General features: G+C 45.4%; 1 protein-coding gene across 1 annotated transcript in view; it reads left to right on the forward strand.

Annotated features, from left to right (window-relative positions):
• The first annotated feature begins 3101 nt into the window (after positions 1-3101).
• The window catches only part of NANS (N-acetylneuraminate synthase), a 28032-nt gene continuing 14882 nt past the window's right edge, over positions 3102-16251 (forward strand). Inside the window, exons 1-2 of the mRNA XM_047066738.1 lie at positions 3102-3288; positions 7444-7659. Of these exons, the coding sequence (XP_046922694.1) occupies positions 3157-3288; positions 7444-7659 (348 nt within the window). The 5' untranslated portion in view covers positions 3102-3156. The remainder of the gene's footprint in view (positions 3289-7443; positions 7660-16251) is intronic.

The following is a 16251-nucleotide window of genomic DNA, read 5'->3' on the forward strand; positions in this document are numbered from 1 at the left end:
CAGAAATTATTTGTTGAATGGGGGGTGAGGTCGCATTTGGAAAACGGAGGCAGGTAAGATGTGTATACACAGGTCAAAATTCTCTGAGGGAGTCAGTATGAGCTGACTTCTACCTTCCATACCCCCCAGGGTGTGATGGTGGGCTTATTTTCTCAGGGACAGTAGAAAAATGATGTTTATGTCACAGGGATGGGGACCAAGGTTGAGGAAGCAGGAAGTAGGTGTGGGTGGGAGTGTGACTAGCAAGGGTGCCTGTAAATGGAACAACTGAGAAACTTGGGAGTATCAGACACTTTGGCCACTTACCACCAGGTCCTTGGCGGCTGGGGTTGGGAAACGTGGGTGGATCAACAATTCACTTCTTCCTCAGAGGAACTTTCCAGAAGGCTGACTTCAGGAGCAACCCAGGGAACAGTCATGTTTGCCTAAGATTGAATGTGGCCCGAGGAATAAACATATGAAGTCAGCTATGCCTCAGTATTCATGCCATCTTTCCTTTTCTGCACTTGGGCACTGAGAAAATATTTATTGGCACCTATTAAGTGCTAAGAAATTGTGTGCTTGGTGCTAGGGATATAGTCAGAAACAGTCCAGGTCTGCTCTCAAGGAGCTCCTGGCCCTGCAGGACACTTATAATTCAAGGAAGGATCTAAGCAACATATGGGCAGAGGTATGGACTATCTTGTTCACCATGGTATCCCTAGGCTATTCGTGCTGAGCAGGTGCTCCAAATGGTTCCCAACCCAAAGAAGTTCACAATCTAAAGAGAAGACAGACGAGACGAGGCGCAGTTACCATAAGAGATAATAAGTGGGCAAATAAGAGTCTTTTGGGAGCCCAGAGAAGATTGTTGGGGAGACCCGAGAAGAATCTGAGAGGAAGTGACTTCTATATTAATGGACCAGAAGGTGGTCAGTCATGGCTCAGTACATGGAGGTGGAAGAGTGGGAAGCCTACAGGCTCAGAAAACAGCCTATGCCAAGGCCTGGAGGTAAGAAAACATCACGCTTTAGGGGAACCCAAAATAGTTCAGTGTAGCTAGAGCACAGAATGGCAAATGATTAGGTAGTATTACCATGTGGTAGGATGCTTTATAGGGACCAACCTAAGAAGGGGCTTAGCATAGTAGGGCTGACCCCTGGAGCCTCAGACCCAGGGGTCTCAGGTCTGGGAACTGGGTCTCCCTCCTTTACCTTGATCCCCATGACCCAGCACTCTGGGTTACCCCAGTTTCTGCAAAGCTAAGTTCTTCCTTGCCCTCTCTTGCCAATAACAGGGAAAAAAAATCCCTCATTGGTTTTAATTTGTTTTTAAGACCTTCCCACGTACTCTCACCCATTTCTATATATTGAACATTGATTCATTACCCAAGCAGAAAACGCCTCAGAAAGCTCTGGAAACTGGCTTTTTAAAAAGGGAGAATGAAATAAAAAATTTGTCTTTTTCTCCTTACTCTAGTAAGTTATATAGCACTACTTTAATTTACTGAAGGCTTTTATGTCGTCACAAATGACATCACCCTAATTTGCTTTTGTGGCGTGGTTGTATTTTTAAGTGTGGTTTCACCTTTTTTCCCTTTAATTTTCACTTATTCACAAAGTATTCAAAACCATAATGGTTTTCTTTAGCACGAAGTTCCTAAGTTACTTTAGCACTGCGTTTAATTTTCTCTGTAGTCAGGGTCTGTTGCTCAGCCTCACCCAGAGGTTGACTGTCAGTTAAACTTGACAGAACACATGTGCCATCCGGTCTAGCACACCCACATATCACGGATGAGTGAACCCCTCTTTCCTTTGGTTGCTTCCTCCTGGCCTCCAAAGGTGCACTTCTTCAAAACCCCTCAACTCTGGGACCCTCTTTAGCCCAGGGTCCATTTGCCATCTGCTTTAACAACCAATGTGACTCAGAAAAGGTCTATTTTTGTCCTGTCTGCTTCCTCACCTCCCTTGGCCAACAAATCTGCTATCTCCAGCAGATCCCCAAGTCTCCTGGTCTCTTCTTCCTTATTCTCCTGGACTGCACTGGGCCTTTGACCCTGTGGGTCTCCCCACCTCAGGACCACCCTAGTTCTATCACCTGTTTCTAGTCTCTTTTCTCCATTCCTGCCTTCCCATCTGCCCAGGCTCATTCCTCTGTACGCTCTCTCCGCCGGCAGTCTAACTACTCTTGGTCTTGGTCTTGCTCTGAATGGCTCAGGTTTATCTCTGGCCCAGACCGCTACTCTAAGCCTCAGCCCTGCCTTTCCTCCTACCTGGTAAGCAGTTTCACCTGCATATTTATACTAACGTCTTCTCGCCTTCCACCTGGAGGTGCCACCTCCTTACCTTTCTCTTAGTGTTACTTTGCTCATCAGTTCTGGTAAGTCAAGCTGGAAATCAGTGTTTTTTTTTCTTTTCTCCAAACTGCCTCTTATTTCTGAACTTTGTCTGCAACTTAACAACATATTGCAACAGCCCTAGACTGAGAGGCAGTCCAGGGTCCTGGTCCCAGCTCTGCTCAGGCTTTCCGGGTGGCTTTGGGCAAGTCAGTGGAACTTTTTGAACCTGTTGCCCTCTCATATAACAGGAATGGAGACCACTTACTGAAACCTTACTACAGGCAAGTACCGTGAGCAGGGCTTTCTATACATCATCTCACGAATCTATATCATTTTCCCATTTCATGGAAAAAAGAAAACGTTCAGAGAGACTATTCACGATCAAGAGCCGGTTAGTGGCAGGGGCTGTGCTCAAACCACCCACCTCAGTAAGTCCACCTCCAGAATCCGTTTTTTCCATTACACCGCAGGGCTCACTTTCCCCACGCCCAAGGCAGCCGTCACCTCCCCAACCCCTCTTCGAGAATATTTGCTAACGGGTGCACGCAGGGACGCTGCAACCAGGAGTGGGGGCCCTGGTTTCCTTGCCGTGAGCTTAGAGCCCAGATCTCGCGAACAGAGCCTGCTGGGTTTTCCCTTCCCACCGCAACGCCTATCTTACGGGTGGCTCCGCCCCCTGCCTCGATTGGCTGGCGGGATCGAGGTGGGGCCCGTGGATTGGCTGCGCGGCGGCGGGCTGACGTGGCGGAGCTGACGTGCCTGGGCAGGCCTGTGGTCCCCGCTGGGCTGCGGACCGGACTCGGGGCAGGCAGTGCGGCGCCGGAGCGCAAGCCGCCGCGATGCCGCTGGAACTGGAGCTGTGTCCCGGGCGCTGGGTGGGCGGGCAGCACCCGTGCTTCATCATTGCCGAGATCGGCCAGAACCACCAGGGCGACCTGGACGTGGCCAAGCGCATGATCCGCACGGCCAAGGTAAGGGCAGAGCCCGCGAAATAGAGGGCGGGGACCGGGGGCGGGGCCGCGGGAGAGCTGTCGGCGGGGAACCCGGACCACGTTCCTGTGCCTCTCGGTGCACCGTGTGCGACCTGGCGTCCACCTTGCAGTTGCGTTTCTGAATCTTTGGAATTCTCATCCCTCTCCACGCTCCTGACTGCATTACAGCAGTTGCCTCCTAACCCGACCTAACCCCCTTCTGATGGCACCGTGATCTTTCTAAAACACAGGTTTGATCAGGTCATACCCCTGCCTCACAACTTCAGGGGCTCCCCGTTGGCCGCGGGTAGAGTCGAAACCCTTTAACATAGACTTCAAGACCTTAATAACCTGGTTCCTTCCTGCCTATCATTTTTCATCTCTGATGTCTTTCAGCGACAGTGAATTACTTCCAGGAAGTTCTAGAAGTTCCTGGAAGTTGCTTTGGTCTCTCTCACTTGCCATTCTTTGTGTTTGGAATATGAAAGGGTTAAAATGCTAGGACTTTGGGTTCAAATTTGGACGCCACCACTTATCAGCTGTGTGAACATGGGATAACGGTTACTTAACCTCTGTGATCCTCAGATTCATCATTTGAAAATCGGCTTGGTAATAGTACTTAACCTCAGAGTGGTAAAGATCAAATGAGATGATTTATGTTAAGCTCTTAGCACAGTACTTGGCACAGAGGACTCAATAAATGTAGCGATAGGAGGTTTATGCATATTATTAACTGCTCCCTCTTGGCAAATTTCTACCTCTGTACAGATCTACTTGGATGCTTTTTCCAACCCTTCCCCTCAAGGATGGGCCCCTATCCTTGTTCCCACCAGATTGCATTGCCATTGTCTAAGTTTCTTTCTCTCTTGTCTTAGATTGTGAGACACTTGAGTGGGGGGACTCTGGTGTTTTCATTGTGATTCTAGCCCCCAGCATGAGGTCTGCACTGTGATTCCTTGGTTTAGAGATTGCTCACTGCATCTGGTTTTTTTTCCTCTTCCCTTCAGTCAAAGCTGTTCACCTGATGTCATCAGTTGTGATTAGGTTTTCCCTTACTCTTCTTTGCAGAGTAACTCTGCTTTTATGGAAGTCTACTGAATCATAAAAACAGTTTCTTTTAAGCTTATTTATTTGTTTTTGAGAGAGACAGCAAGCGGGGTAGGGGGCAGAGAGAGGGGAGAGAGAATCCCAAGCAGGTTCTGCACCATCCGCGCAGAGCCCCATGTGGGGTTCGAACTCACAAACTGTGAGATCATTACTTGAGCCAGAATCAAGAGTCAGATGCTGACTGAGTCACCCAGGCGTCCCCATAAAAAACACTTTTAAAGAGTGACAACTGCTGATGTTTTTGAGTGCTTACCCTATCAGATACTGGGCTAAATGCTTTAAATGCACCATCTCATTTCATTCCCACAATACAATATACATGGTAGATGCTGTTGGTCTCATTAAAAATTTTTTTTTAATGTTTATTTATTTTTGACAGAGAGAGACAGAGCGTGAGTGGGGGAGGGGCAGAGAGAGAGGGAAACACAGAATATGAAGCAGGCTCCAGGCCCTGAGCTGTCAGCAGCACAGAGCCCCACGCAGGGCTCGAACTCACAGACTGTGATATCATGACCTGAGCCGAAGTCAGTCGCTCAACTGACTGAACCACCTAGGTGCCCCTGTTGGTCTCATTTTAAAGGCTCAGAGAAATGACTTGCCTAAGGGCACACAGCTAGTAAATGTTACATTGCATAGCTTTGCTCCTAGCCAGAGGGCTCTAGCCTTTGTGCTATAACATTGTTTTCTAGGGGGAAAATTCCTGCTCTTAATTTAGGGAACAACCTGTTTGTGGAGATGTGACCTCTGAATGCTAAAGTTGTAAAAATACCTAGAGATGTTGAGGCCATGGAAAGAAACAGAGTTGTTGTTGTTGTTTTCCTGCTCTTTTAATTTTGGAGGTTAGTTTTGGGATGGGGGAGGAGAATGAAGAGGTTGAGGCTTTGGTGTAGTGGAAAGAACACTGGACTGGAGTCAAGAGAACCATTTACTAGCTGAATATTCTTGGGCGGGTGACTCCTCCTCTCTAAGCTTCAGTGTCACTTGTTTCATACCGTGTGCTTGTTTTTGTTTTTAAATTTACAGTAGTGGAATCTTTTGAAATCTTTTGTATTTTAGGATTTTTTTAAGTCTTTGTTGCCAAATAAAGTCACATTCCATGTTTAGTTACCCAGAGTTGCTCAGACCATGAAACGAATCTATTTGCAATATTAAAAGTTGAGTTCATTCAATTATTTTTGTTTTCTTACAGCAAAATATTATTGTAATTTTATGCTATATATAAAATATGAATGTATTATAATTAGAGGTTGCCTAATTGAATGTACTTTTAATTGCCAAATTTTGCTGCAAATGGAGCATCACACCTTGGCCCGTCTGGAGTTCTGCCGCTTATCATTTGCCAGGAGAAAATCCATAAAACCTTGAACAGAGAAACCATCAACATTTTAATAAAACAGGGACGGGGATTGTGTTTTCTGAACCTGGAGTTCACCATAGAATTAAACAGTTAAAAGACGTCGCTCAGTTTTAGGAAAGAAGCTGAGGAAAGCAGAGGAAGACCCTGCTCTCCTCCTCATACAACTGCTGTCTTGTGGAATGTGGTAGAACTTTCTCTGACCTCTTGTCTTTAGTAGTCTCTGCCACTTTACTTTTCTCATCTTGCTGTAAGGGAAACGTTTTCCCAGAGCAGACAAGCTATTTCACTTCTTGAAGGTAAGTCCACTCCTTGAGGTAGAGCTGAGAAGCAAAGGAGGCAGGAAGCAGCGCTCTGTGGGGCCCTACCCCCTAGCTTGCTGGAGGCCTGGCTGTCGCAGGGAGATCCAGGTTACAGTCAGGTTGCAGTCGTGAGCCAGGAGACTGACCTGTCCTGCAGCCTTAGGGAAGCAGTCTGTCCAGTCCAGCCAGAGACTTGCTGTGGAGCTGTACTCGGGTCACTCTGGGCCTGGGGATCTTCCTGTGGACGATGAGAGCTCTGTTGCCCAAGGTCACTTTCAGTTCTGTGTTTTGAATCTTCCTGACCATGCCATCTTGTGGTCTTTCCAGGAGTGGGAGCAGAACTGTTAGCACAGATATTTCTGGAGCTGAGGTTTTCAGCAGCGTGAATAACTCTGTCTCCCTAAATGTCCATGAGTTGAGACTTCAGAGGGTTTTCCTTCATCTTTCTATTGAGTAGTTTTTAAAAGCAATTTTAAGAGCTTGGGGGCTGTGTGGCAATAGAATTATGACTTTTAGAGTCGGACAGTCCAGATTTTATGTTATAGTTTCTGTTCAGTAAGACTGGAACTTAGTTCTAAGTCTTGTTTGTTTGCTTTTTGCTCCAGAACCTCTTGTTCAAACAAGATGCCATGCAAAACGCACAAGTGCAAAACAGCTAAAGCAGAGCTGTCTGTTTCCTGCCCCATAAGGGGCTCCTCAGAACGGTGAAGGGTCCTGGAGCTGGCCCAGAGCTGCTGTTTATGTAGATGGAGACGCCGAGTCCAGAGACAGGAAGTGATTTCTCCAAGGGTTAGCAGATTCTGACTTCCCCTCAATTCTGGCCTAGGGCTCATTTTGCTATCCTCTGCTGAGTTAACCAACTTAAAATCTTCTTTAGCTCTTGAATTATTTTCAATATTCTAATATAAAATAAAATTTAAAAAGCCTTCATTTTTTCCTTTTTGCATTTCAAGGAGGAAAAATACGGGGAAGCTCCATCCCCAGCCTTTGTTTCAAGATTTTCTTCCTTCTGCCCCTTTTGCCACTGTCAGTCAACCTTATTTTTTTTTAATATTTATTTATTTATTTATTTATTTACTTACTTACTTACTTACTTTTGGAAGAGCACAAGCAGGGGAGGGGCAGAGAGAGGGAGGACAGAGGATCCGAAGCGGGCTCTGTGCCGGCAGGCTGGCAGCAGTGAGCCCGATGTGGGGCTCGAACTCACGAACCGCGAGATCATGACCCGAGCCGAAGTCTGATGCTCAACCACGCAACCGACTGAGCCACCCAGGTGCCCCTCAGTCAATCTTTATATTTAAAGTTACTGATGTCAGAGCAGTTGCCCCAACATTTCTCTCCTCTGTGAGAATCCAGGACAAGTCACTGAAGGAGCCCTGTTGTGTGTTGCAGGAGTGTGGGGCCGATTGTGCCAAGTTCCAGAAGAGTGAGCTGGAGTACAAGTTTAATCGGAAAGCCTTGGAGAGGCCCTACACGTCGAAGCATTCCTGGGGGAAGACGTATGGGGAGCACAAGCGCCACCTGGAGTTCAGCCATGCCCAGTACAGGGAACTGCAGAGATACGCCCAGGAGATTGGCATCTTCTTCACTGCCTCTGGAATGGATGAGGTGAGTCCTCATGATTCCCACTCTGTTACTTGCCACTTTAGCAGACCCAGGGGACAGCAGGTGGCCTGGTGGCTTTTGGCCTAGAGTCGGCTCCAGCCCTTGCTTGAGACTTTTGTGCTTTCTGGACCTAGAGTTCCCCATCACATTAACCATATCAGTGCCCCACTAAATGGGAAGCCAATGGGAGCAGAGGCCCAGTGAGGTTTTGTGGGAGGAGTACCAGAAGTTTCCAAACCAGTTGTCTTTGGGAGTGGGGGGCAGCCACACCGGAATCCCTGAGTCCCTCAAAGCTTGTGGGAGACCTGTGCCAGACCAGTTTTCTCCCAGTGGAAAATGGCCTGGACTAGGAATCAGAAAACCTCCATTCTGATAGGGGTCCGGCACTTGCTGAGTGGCCTTCGGTGATTTGGATGGGGGACATTGGTGTCATCCTGAGTTGCTCACAGAATGGCATGCTGACATCCTGGAAAAGTCCAGCTGGTGCCAAGTCTCAGGTCCCATCTGCTTTGTGACCTGCCTCTGTGAGATTCTTTCATGAATTCTTTTTTGAATGTAAAAACTAATTGTAAAAATAATAGATAATCACAGAAAGTTTAGAAAACTGACCCATAATCCCTATAGGGTGGTTCTCTTTGTAGATTTCCTCCTGAAGTCTTTTATATACATGTTTCATTGCCTGGTTGCTACATTTGTGAATATTTAGTTGTGCATGCTTTTCCCATTTACCATTATATCACCAGCTTTTACCCATATCTTGTTTTTTCTTTTTTCCAACTTTATTGAGATATAATTGACATATAAATCCCCACATCTTGTGCTTAAAATTTTTAATAGCAATACAGTGCTTCTTTTGAGGATTTATAATGTACCTAACCGTTTCTCTACTTTTGGACATGTGGGTCAGTTCTTTGTGCTTATAAATAATGCTGGATGTGCACGTGGACATCGTTTTTCTGTGTTTAGTGTTGTTTGCTCGGGATAGCTTTGCAGACATGGATCATTAGATGAAACCTATGAGCATTTTTATGACTCGAAACATCTGGAATTCTTTCAGTTGATCAGAATATTTGAAACACTTCCATTTCATTCTGTGGGCCTCTCTGACCATTTGTGCCACTGTTCCAACCCCAAAACAGGGCTGCAAATTGAGCTGAAAAGAAACGGAAGTCTAGCGTAGGCTGTTGGTAGTTTTTTTTTTTTTTTTTAATGTTTATTTATTTTGAGAGAGTGAGCAAGTGAGCATGAGCAGGGGAGGGCCAGAGACAGAGGGAGAGAGAGAGAATCGCAAGCAGGCTCCTCACAGTCATTGCAGAGCTCAATGTGGGGCTTGAACTCATGAACCTTGAGATCGTGACCCGTGCCAAAATCAAGAGTCAGATGCTTAATCAGCTGAGCCACCCAGGCGCCCCACCTGTTGGTAGTTTTAACAAGGGTGGGGAGGCAGAGAACCTAGGCATCTGTGGGAAATGACACATCCAGGCTTCAGTTCAGTGGCCCAAATTCATCCCTTAATTTGCAGCTTTCATAAGCATGACATTCTTCAGCTCCAGTTGTGCATTTGATAATCATAATTTTCTACTTTTGAGTTATATGTTACGGCTTACAGAGCATCTTCCCGTCCAGTAAATATATTTTATCCCTACTGTGCCCCACTCTGCAGATGAAGAAATAGAGGCTCTGAGGGGCTGGGAGGTTTGTGCAAAGTCACACAGCTAGGAAATGGGTCTTGAAGGCAGATCTGATATGTGGTACCATGTGCTTTCTCTGGTCCTTCAGTTCTGCCTGGGCATCCGTGCAGGTGTGTGTGGCTTTGCAGAGCTCAGCAGAGCCTTTGGGCATCTCCCTTGCTCTTCGCCGCCTTGATGTTGATGGCCTGAGAGTCTCTAAGCCCAAAAGCTTTCCTGGGGACAAGGGGAGAGATTTTTTTTATGGAAAATGTTCCTAAAGAGGTTGCTGGGCATTTTTCTGATCCCAGTTTATTTTTTTTTTTAACTTTTTTTTAATGTTTTATTTGTTTTTGAGACCGAAAGAGACAGAGCATGAACAGGGGAGGGGCAAAGAGAGAGAGGGAGACAAAGAATCCGAAACAGGCTCCAGGCTCTGAGCTGTCAGCACAGAGCCTGATGCGGGGCTTGAACTCACAGACCATGAGATCATGACCTGAGCCGAAGTCGGACACTCAACCGACTGAGACACCCAGGCGCCCCTTTCTGATCCCAGTTTAAAGAGCACTTCCTCTGGGAATTCTTCCTGTTCACTGGCTTGATTCAGGCCCCTCCAGATGTATTCTTCTGGTACTCTTGTAATTGCGTACTCTTGTGTGTGTACTCTTGTGTACTCTTGTGTGTTAACTCCTCCCTACTAAACTCCGAGCCCCCACAGCATCCCTGGTGCCTGGCGTGCAGCAGGTGGTTGGGAAATACTTGTTGAAGGAATAAATGAATGAACCAAACAAAAAGGGTTAGTGGAGTTTTTTTTGTTTGGTCTTTTTTAATAGTTCATTTTTTTTTTTTTTATATGAAGTTTATTGACAAATTGGTTTCCGTACAACACCCAGTGCTCATCCCAAAAGGTGCCCTCCTCAATACCCATCACCCACCCGCCCCTCCCTCCCACCCCCCATCAACCCTGAGTTTGTTCTCAGTTTTTAACAGTCTTTTATGCTTTGGCTCTCTCCCACTCTAACGTCCTTTTTTTTTTTTTTTTTTTTTTTTTTTTTTTCCTTCCCCTCCCCCATGGGTTCCTGTTAAGTTTCTCAGGATCCACATAAGAGTGAAACCATATGGTATCTGTCTTTCTCTGTATGGCTTATTTCACTTAGCATCACACTCTCCAGTTCCATCCACGTTGCTACAAAAGGCCATATTTCATTTTTTCTCATTGCCACGTAGTATTCCATTGTGTATATAAACCACAATTTCTTTATCCATTCATCAGTTGATGGACATTTAGGCTCTTTCCATAATTTGGCTATTGTTGAGAGTGCTGCTATGAACATTGGGGTACAAGTGCCCCTATGCATCAGTACTCCTGTATCCCTTGGGTAGATTCCTAGCAGTGCTATTGCTGGGTCATAGGGTAGGTCTATTTTTAATTTTCTGAGGAACCTCCACACTGCTTTCCAGAGCGGCTGCACCAATTTGCATTCCCACCAACAGTGCAAGAGGGTTCCCGTTTCTCCACATCCTCTCCAGCATCTATAGTCTCCTGATTTGTTCATTTTGGCCACTCTGACTGGCGTGAGGTGATACCTGAGTGTGGTTTTGATTTGTATTTCCCTGATAAGGAGCGACGCTGAACATCTTTTCATGTGCCTGTTGGCCATCTGGATGTCTTCTTTAGAGAAGTGTCTATTCATGTTTTCTGCCCATTTCTTCACTGGGTTATTTGTTTTTCGGGTGTGGAGTTTGGTGAGCTCTTTATAGATTTTAGATACTAGCCCTTTGTCCGATATGTCATTTGCAAATATCTTTTCCCATTCCGTTGGTTGCCTTTTAGTTTTGTTGGTTGTTTCCTTTGCTGTGCAGAAGCTTTTTATCTTCATAAGGTCCCAGTAATTCACTTTTGCTTTTAATTCCCTTGCCTTTGGGGATGTGTCGAGTAAGAGATTGCTACGGCTGAGGTCAGAGAGGTCTTTTCCTGCTTTCTCCTCTAAGGTTCTGATGGTTTCCTGTCTCACATTTAGGTCCTTTATCCATTTTGAGTTTATTTTTGTAAATGGTGTGAGAAAGTGGTCTAGTTTCAACCTTCTGCATGTTGCTGTCCAGTTCTCCCAGCACCATTTGTTAAAGAGGCTGTCTTTTTTCCATTGGATGTTCTTTCCTGCTTTGTCAAAGATGAGTTGGCCATATGTTTGTGGGTCTAGTTCTGGGGTTTCTATTCTATTCCATTGGTCTGTGTGTCTGTTTTTGTGCCAATACCATGCTGTCTTGATGATGACAGCTTTGTAGTAGAGGCTGAAGTCTGGGATTGTGATGCCTCCTGCTTTGGTCTTCTTCTTCAAAATTCCTTTGGCTATTCGGGGCCTTTTGTGGTTCCATATGAATTTTAGGATTGCTTGTTCTAGTTTCGAGAAGAATGCTGGTGCAATTTTGATTGGGATTGCATTGAATGTGTAGATAGCTTTGGGTAGTATTGACATTTTGACAATATTTATTTTTCCAATCCATGAGCAGGGAATGTCTTTCCATTTCTTTAAATCTTCTTCAATTACCTTCATAAGCTTTCTATAGTTTTCAGCATACAGATCCTTTACATCTTTGGTTAGATTTATTCCTAGGTATTTTATGCTTCTTGGTGCAATTGTGAATGGGATCAGTTTCTTTATTTGTCTTTCTGTTGCTTCATTGTTAGTGTATAAGAATGCAACTGATTTCTGTACATTGATTTTGTATCCTGCAACTTTGCTGAATTCATGTATCAGTTCTAGCAGACTTTTGGTGGAGTCTATCGGATTTTCCATGTATAATATCATGTCATCTGCAAAAAGCGAAAGCTTGACTTCATCTTTGCCAATTTTGATGCCTTTGATTTCCTTTTGTTGTCTGATTGCTGATGCTAGAACTTCCAGCACTATGTTAAACAACAACGGTGAGAGTGGGCATCCCTGTCGTGTTCCTGATCTCAGGGAAAAAGCTCTCAGTTTTTCCCCGTTGAGGATGATGTTAGCTGTGGGCTTTTCATAAATGGCTTTTATGATCTTTAAGTATGTTCCTTCTATCCCGACTTTCTCAAGGGTTTTTATTAAGAAAGCGTGCTGGATTTTGTCAAAGGCCTTTTCTGCATCGATTGACAGGATCATATGGTTCTTCTCTTTTTTTTTGTTGATGTGATGTATCACGTTGATTGATTTGCGAATGTTGAACCAGCCCTGCATCCCAGGAATGAATCCCACTTGATCATGGTGAATAATTCTTTTTATATGCTGTTGAATTCGATTTGCTAGTATCTTATTGAGAATTTTGGCATCCATATTCATCAGGGATATTGGCCTGTAGTTCTCTTTTTTTACTGGGTCTCTGTCTGGTTTAGGAATCAAAGTAATACTGGCTTCATAGAATGAGTCTGGAAGTTTTCCTTCCCTTTCTATTTCTTGGAATAGCTTGAGAAGGATAGGTATTATCTCTGCTTTAAACGTCTGGTAGAACTCCCCTGGGAAGCCATCTGGTCCTGGACTCTTATTTGTTGGGAGATTTTTGATAACCGATTCAATTTCTTCGCTGGTTATGGGTCTGTTCAAGCTTTCTATTTCCTCCTGATTGAGTTTTGGAAGAGTGTGGGTGTTCAGGAATTTGTCCATTTCTTCCAGGTTGTCCAATTTGTTGGCATATAATTTTTCATAGTATTCCCTGATAATTGTTTGTATCTCTGAGGGATTGGTTGTAATAATTCCATTTTCATTCATGATTTTATCTATTTGGGTCATCTCCCTTTTCTTTTTGAGAAGCCTGGCTAGAGGTTTGTCAATTTTGTTTATTTTTTCAAAAAACCAACTCTTGGTTTCGTTGATCTGCTCTACAGTTTTTTTAGATTCTATATTGTTTATTTCTGCTCTGATCTTTATTATTTCTCTTCTTCTGCTGGGTTTAGGCTGCCTTTGCTGTTCTGCTTCTATTTCCTTTAGGTGTGCTGTTAGATTTTGTATTTGGGATTTTTCTTGTTTCTTGAGATAGGCCTGGATTGCAATGTATTTTCCTCTCAGGACTGCCTTCGCTGCGTCCCAAAGCGTTTGGATTGTTGTATTTTCATTTTCGTTTGTTTCCATATATTTTTTAATTTCTTCTCTAATTGCCTGGTTGACCCACTCATTCGTTAGTAGGGTGTTCTTTAACCTCCACGCTTTTGGAGGTTTTCCAGACTTTTTCCTGTGGTTGATTTCAAGCTTCATAGCATTGTGGTCTGAAAGTATGCATGGTATAATTTCAGTTCTTGTAAACTTATGAAGGGCTGTTTTGTGACCCAGTATATGATCTATCTTGGAGAATGTTCCATGTGCACTCGAGAAGAAAGTATATTCTGTTGCTTTGGGATGCAGAGTTCTAAATATATCTGTCAAGTCCATCTGATCCAGTGTCTCATTCAGGGCCCTTGTTTCTTTATTGACCGTGTGTCTAGATGATCTATCCATTTCTGTAAGTGGGGTGTTAAAGTCCCCAGCAATTACCACATTCTTATCAATAAGGTTGCTTCTGTTTATGAGTAATTGTTTTATATATTTGGGGGCTCCGGTATTCGGCGCATAGACATTTATAATTGTTAGCTCTTCCTGATGGATAGACCCTGTAACTATTATATAATGTCCTTCTTCATCTCTTGTTACAGCCTTTAATTTAAAGTCTAGTTTGTCTGATATAAGTATGGCTACTCCAGCTTTCTTCTGGCTTCCAGTAGCATGATAAATAGTTCTCCATCCCCTCACTCTGAATCTAAAGGTGTCCTCAGGTCTAAAATGAGTCTCTTGTAGACAGCAAATAGATGGGTCTTGTTTTTTTATCCATTCTGATACCCTATGTCTTTTGGTTGGCGCATTTAATCCATTTACATTCAGTGTTATTATAGAAAGATACGGGTTTAGAGTCATTGTGATGTCTGTATGTTTTATGCTTGTAGTGATGTCTCTGGTACTTTGTCTCACAGGGTCCCCCTTAGGATCTCTTGTAGGGCTGGTTTAGTGGTGACAAATTCCTTCAGTTTTTGTTTGTTTGGGAAGACCTTTATCTCTCCTTCTATTCTAAATGACAGACTTGCTGGATAAAGGATTCTTGGCTGCATATTTTTGCTGTCTAGCACCCTGAAAATCTCGTGCCAATTCTTTCTGGCCTGCCAAGTTTCAAAAGAGAGATCAGTCACGAGTCTTATAGGTCTCCCTTTATATGTGAGGGCACGTTTACCCCTTGCTGCTTTCAGAATTTTCTCTTTATCCTTGTATTTTGCCAGTTTCACTATGATATGTCGTGCAGAAGATCGATTCAAGTTACGTCTGAAGGGAGTTCTCTGTGCTTCTTGGATTTCAATGCCTTTTTCCTTCCCCAGTTCAGGGAAGTTCTCAGCTATTATTTCTTCAAGTACCCCTTCAGCACCTTTCCCTCTCTCTTCCTCCTCTGGGATACCAATTATGCGTATATTATTTCTTTTTAGTGTATCACTTAGTTCTCTAATTTTCCCCTCATACTCCTGGATTTTTTTATCTCTCTTTTTCTCAGCTTCCTCTTTTTCCATAACTTTATCTTCTAGTTCACCTATTCTCTCCTCTGCCTCTTCCATCTGAGCCGTGGTGGTTTGCATTTTGTTTTCCATTTCCTTTAAAGCGTTTTTCAGCTCCTCGTGACTGTTCCTTAGTCCCCTGATGTCTGTAGCAAGAGATTCTCTGCTGTCCTGTATGCTGTTTTCCAGCCCAGTGATTAATTTTATGACTATTATTCTAAATTCACTTTCTGTTATATTATTTAAATCCTTTTTGATCAGCTCATTAGCTGTTGTTATTTCCTGGAGATTCTTCTGAGGGGAATTCTTCCGCTTGGTCATTTTGGATAGTCCCTGGTGTGGTGAGGGCCTGCAGGGCACTTCCCCTGTGCTGTGGTGTATAACTGGAGTTGGTGGGCGGGGCCGCAGTCCGACCTGATGTCTGCCCCCAGCCCACCGCTGGGGCCACAGTCAGACTGGTGTGTGCCTTCTCTTCCCCTCTCCTAGGGGCGGGATTCACTGTGGGGTGGCGTGGCCCGTCTGGGCTACTTGCACACTGCCAGGCTTGTGATGCTGGGGATCTGGCGTGTTAGCTGGGGTGGGAAGGCAAGGTGCACGGCGGCAGGGGGGGCAGGCTTAGCTCGCTTCTCCTTAGGTGATCCACTTCAGGAGGGGCCCTGTGGCAGCCGGAGGGAGTCAGATCGCTGCTGGAGGTTTGGCTCCGCAGAAGCACAGAGTTGGGTGTTCGCGCGGAGCGAGCAATTTCCCTGGCCGGAGCAGGTTCCCTTTGGGATTTTGGCTGGGGGATGGGCGGGGGAGATGGCGCTGGCTAGCGCCTTTGTTCCCCGCCAAACTGAGCTCTGTCGCCCGGGGGCTCCGCAGCTCACCCTCCCTTTGTCCTCCAGCCTTCCCGCTTTCCGAGCAGAGCTGTTAACTTATGACCTCCCAGACGCTAAGTCGCGCTTGCTGTCGGAACACAGTCCGTCAGGCCCCTCCGCTTTTGCAAGCCGGACTCGGGGGCTCTGCTTGGCCGGCGAGCCGCCCCTCCGCCCCGGCTCCCTCCCGCCAGTCCGTGGAGCGCGCACCGCCTCGCCGCCCTTCCTACCCTCTTCCGTGGGCCTCTCGTCTGCACTTGGGTCCGGTGACTCTGTTCTGCTAATCCTCTGGCGGTTTTCTGGGTTATTTAGGCAGGTGTAGGTGGAATCTAAGTGATCAGCAGGACGCGCGGTGAGCCCAGCGTCCTCCTACGCCGCCATCTTCAATAGTTCATTTTTGAGAGAGAGACAGAGCACGAGTTGGGGAGGGGCAGAGAGAGTGGGAGACACAGAATCCAAAGCAGGCTCCAGGCTCTCAGCTGTCAGCATAGAGCTCGACATGGGACTCACATTCATGAATGTTGAGATCATGATC

The sequence above is a fragment of the Lynx rufus genome, unplaced genomic scaffold (assembly GCF_022079265.1).
Source record: "Lynx rufus isolate CCGP_SWC_20201006 ecotype Redwood Valley unplaced genomic scaffold, mLynRuf1.p SCAF_10, whole genome shotgun sequence".
In the NCBI taxonomy this organism is placed as follows: Eukaryota; Metazoa; Chordata; class Mammalia; order Carnivora; family Felidae; genus Lynx; species Lynx rufus.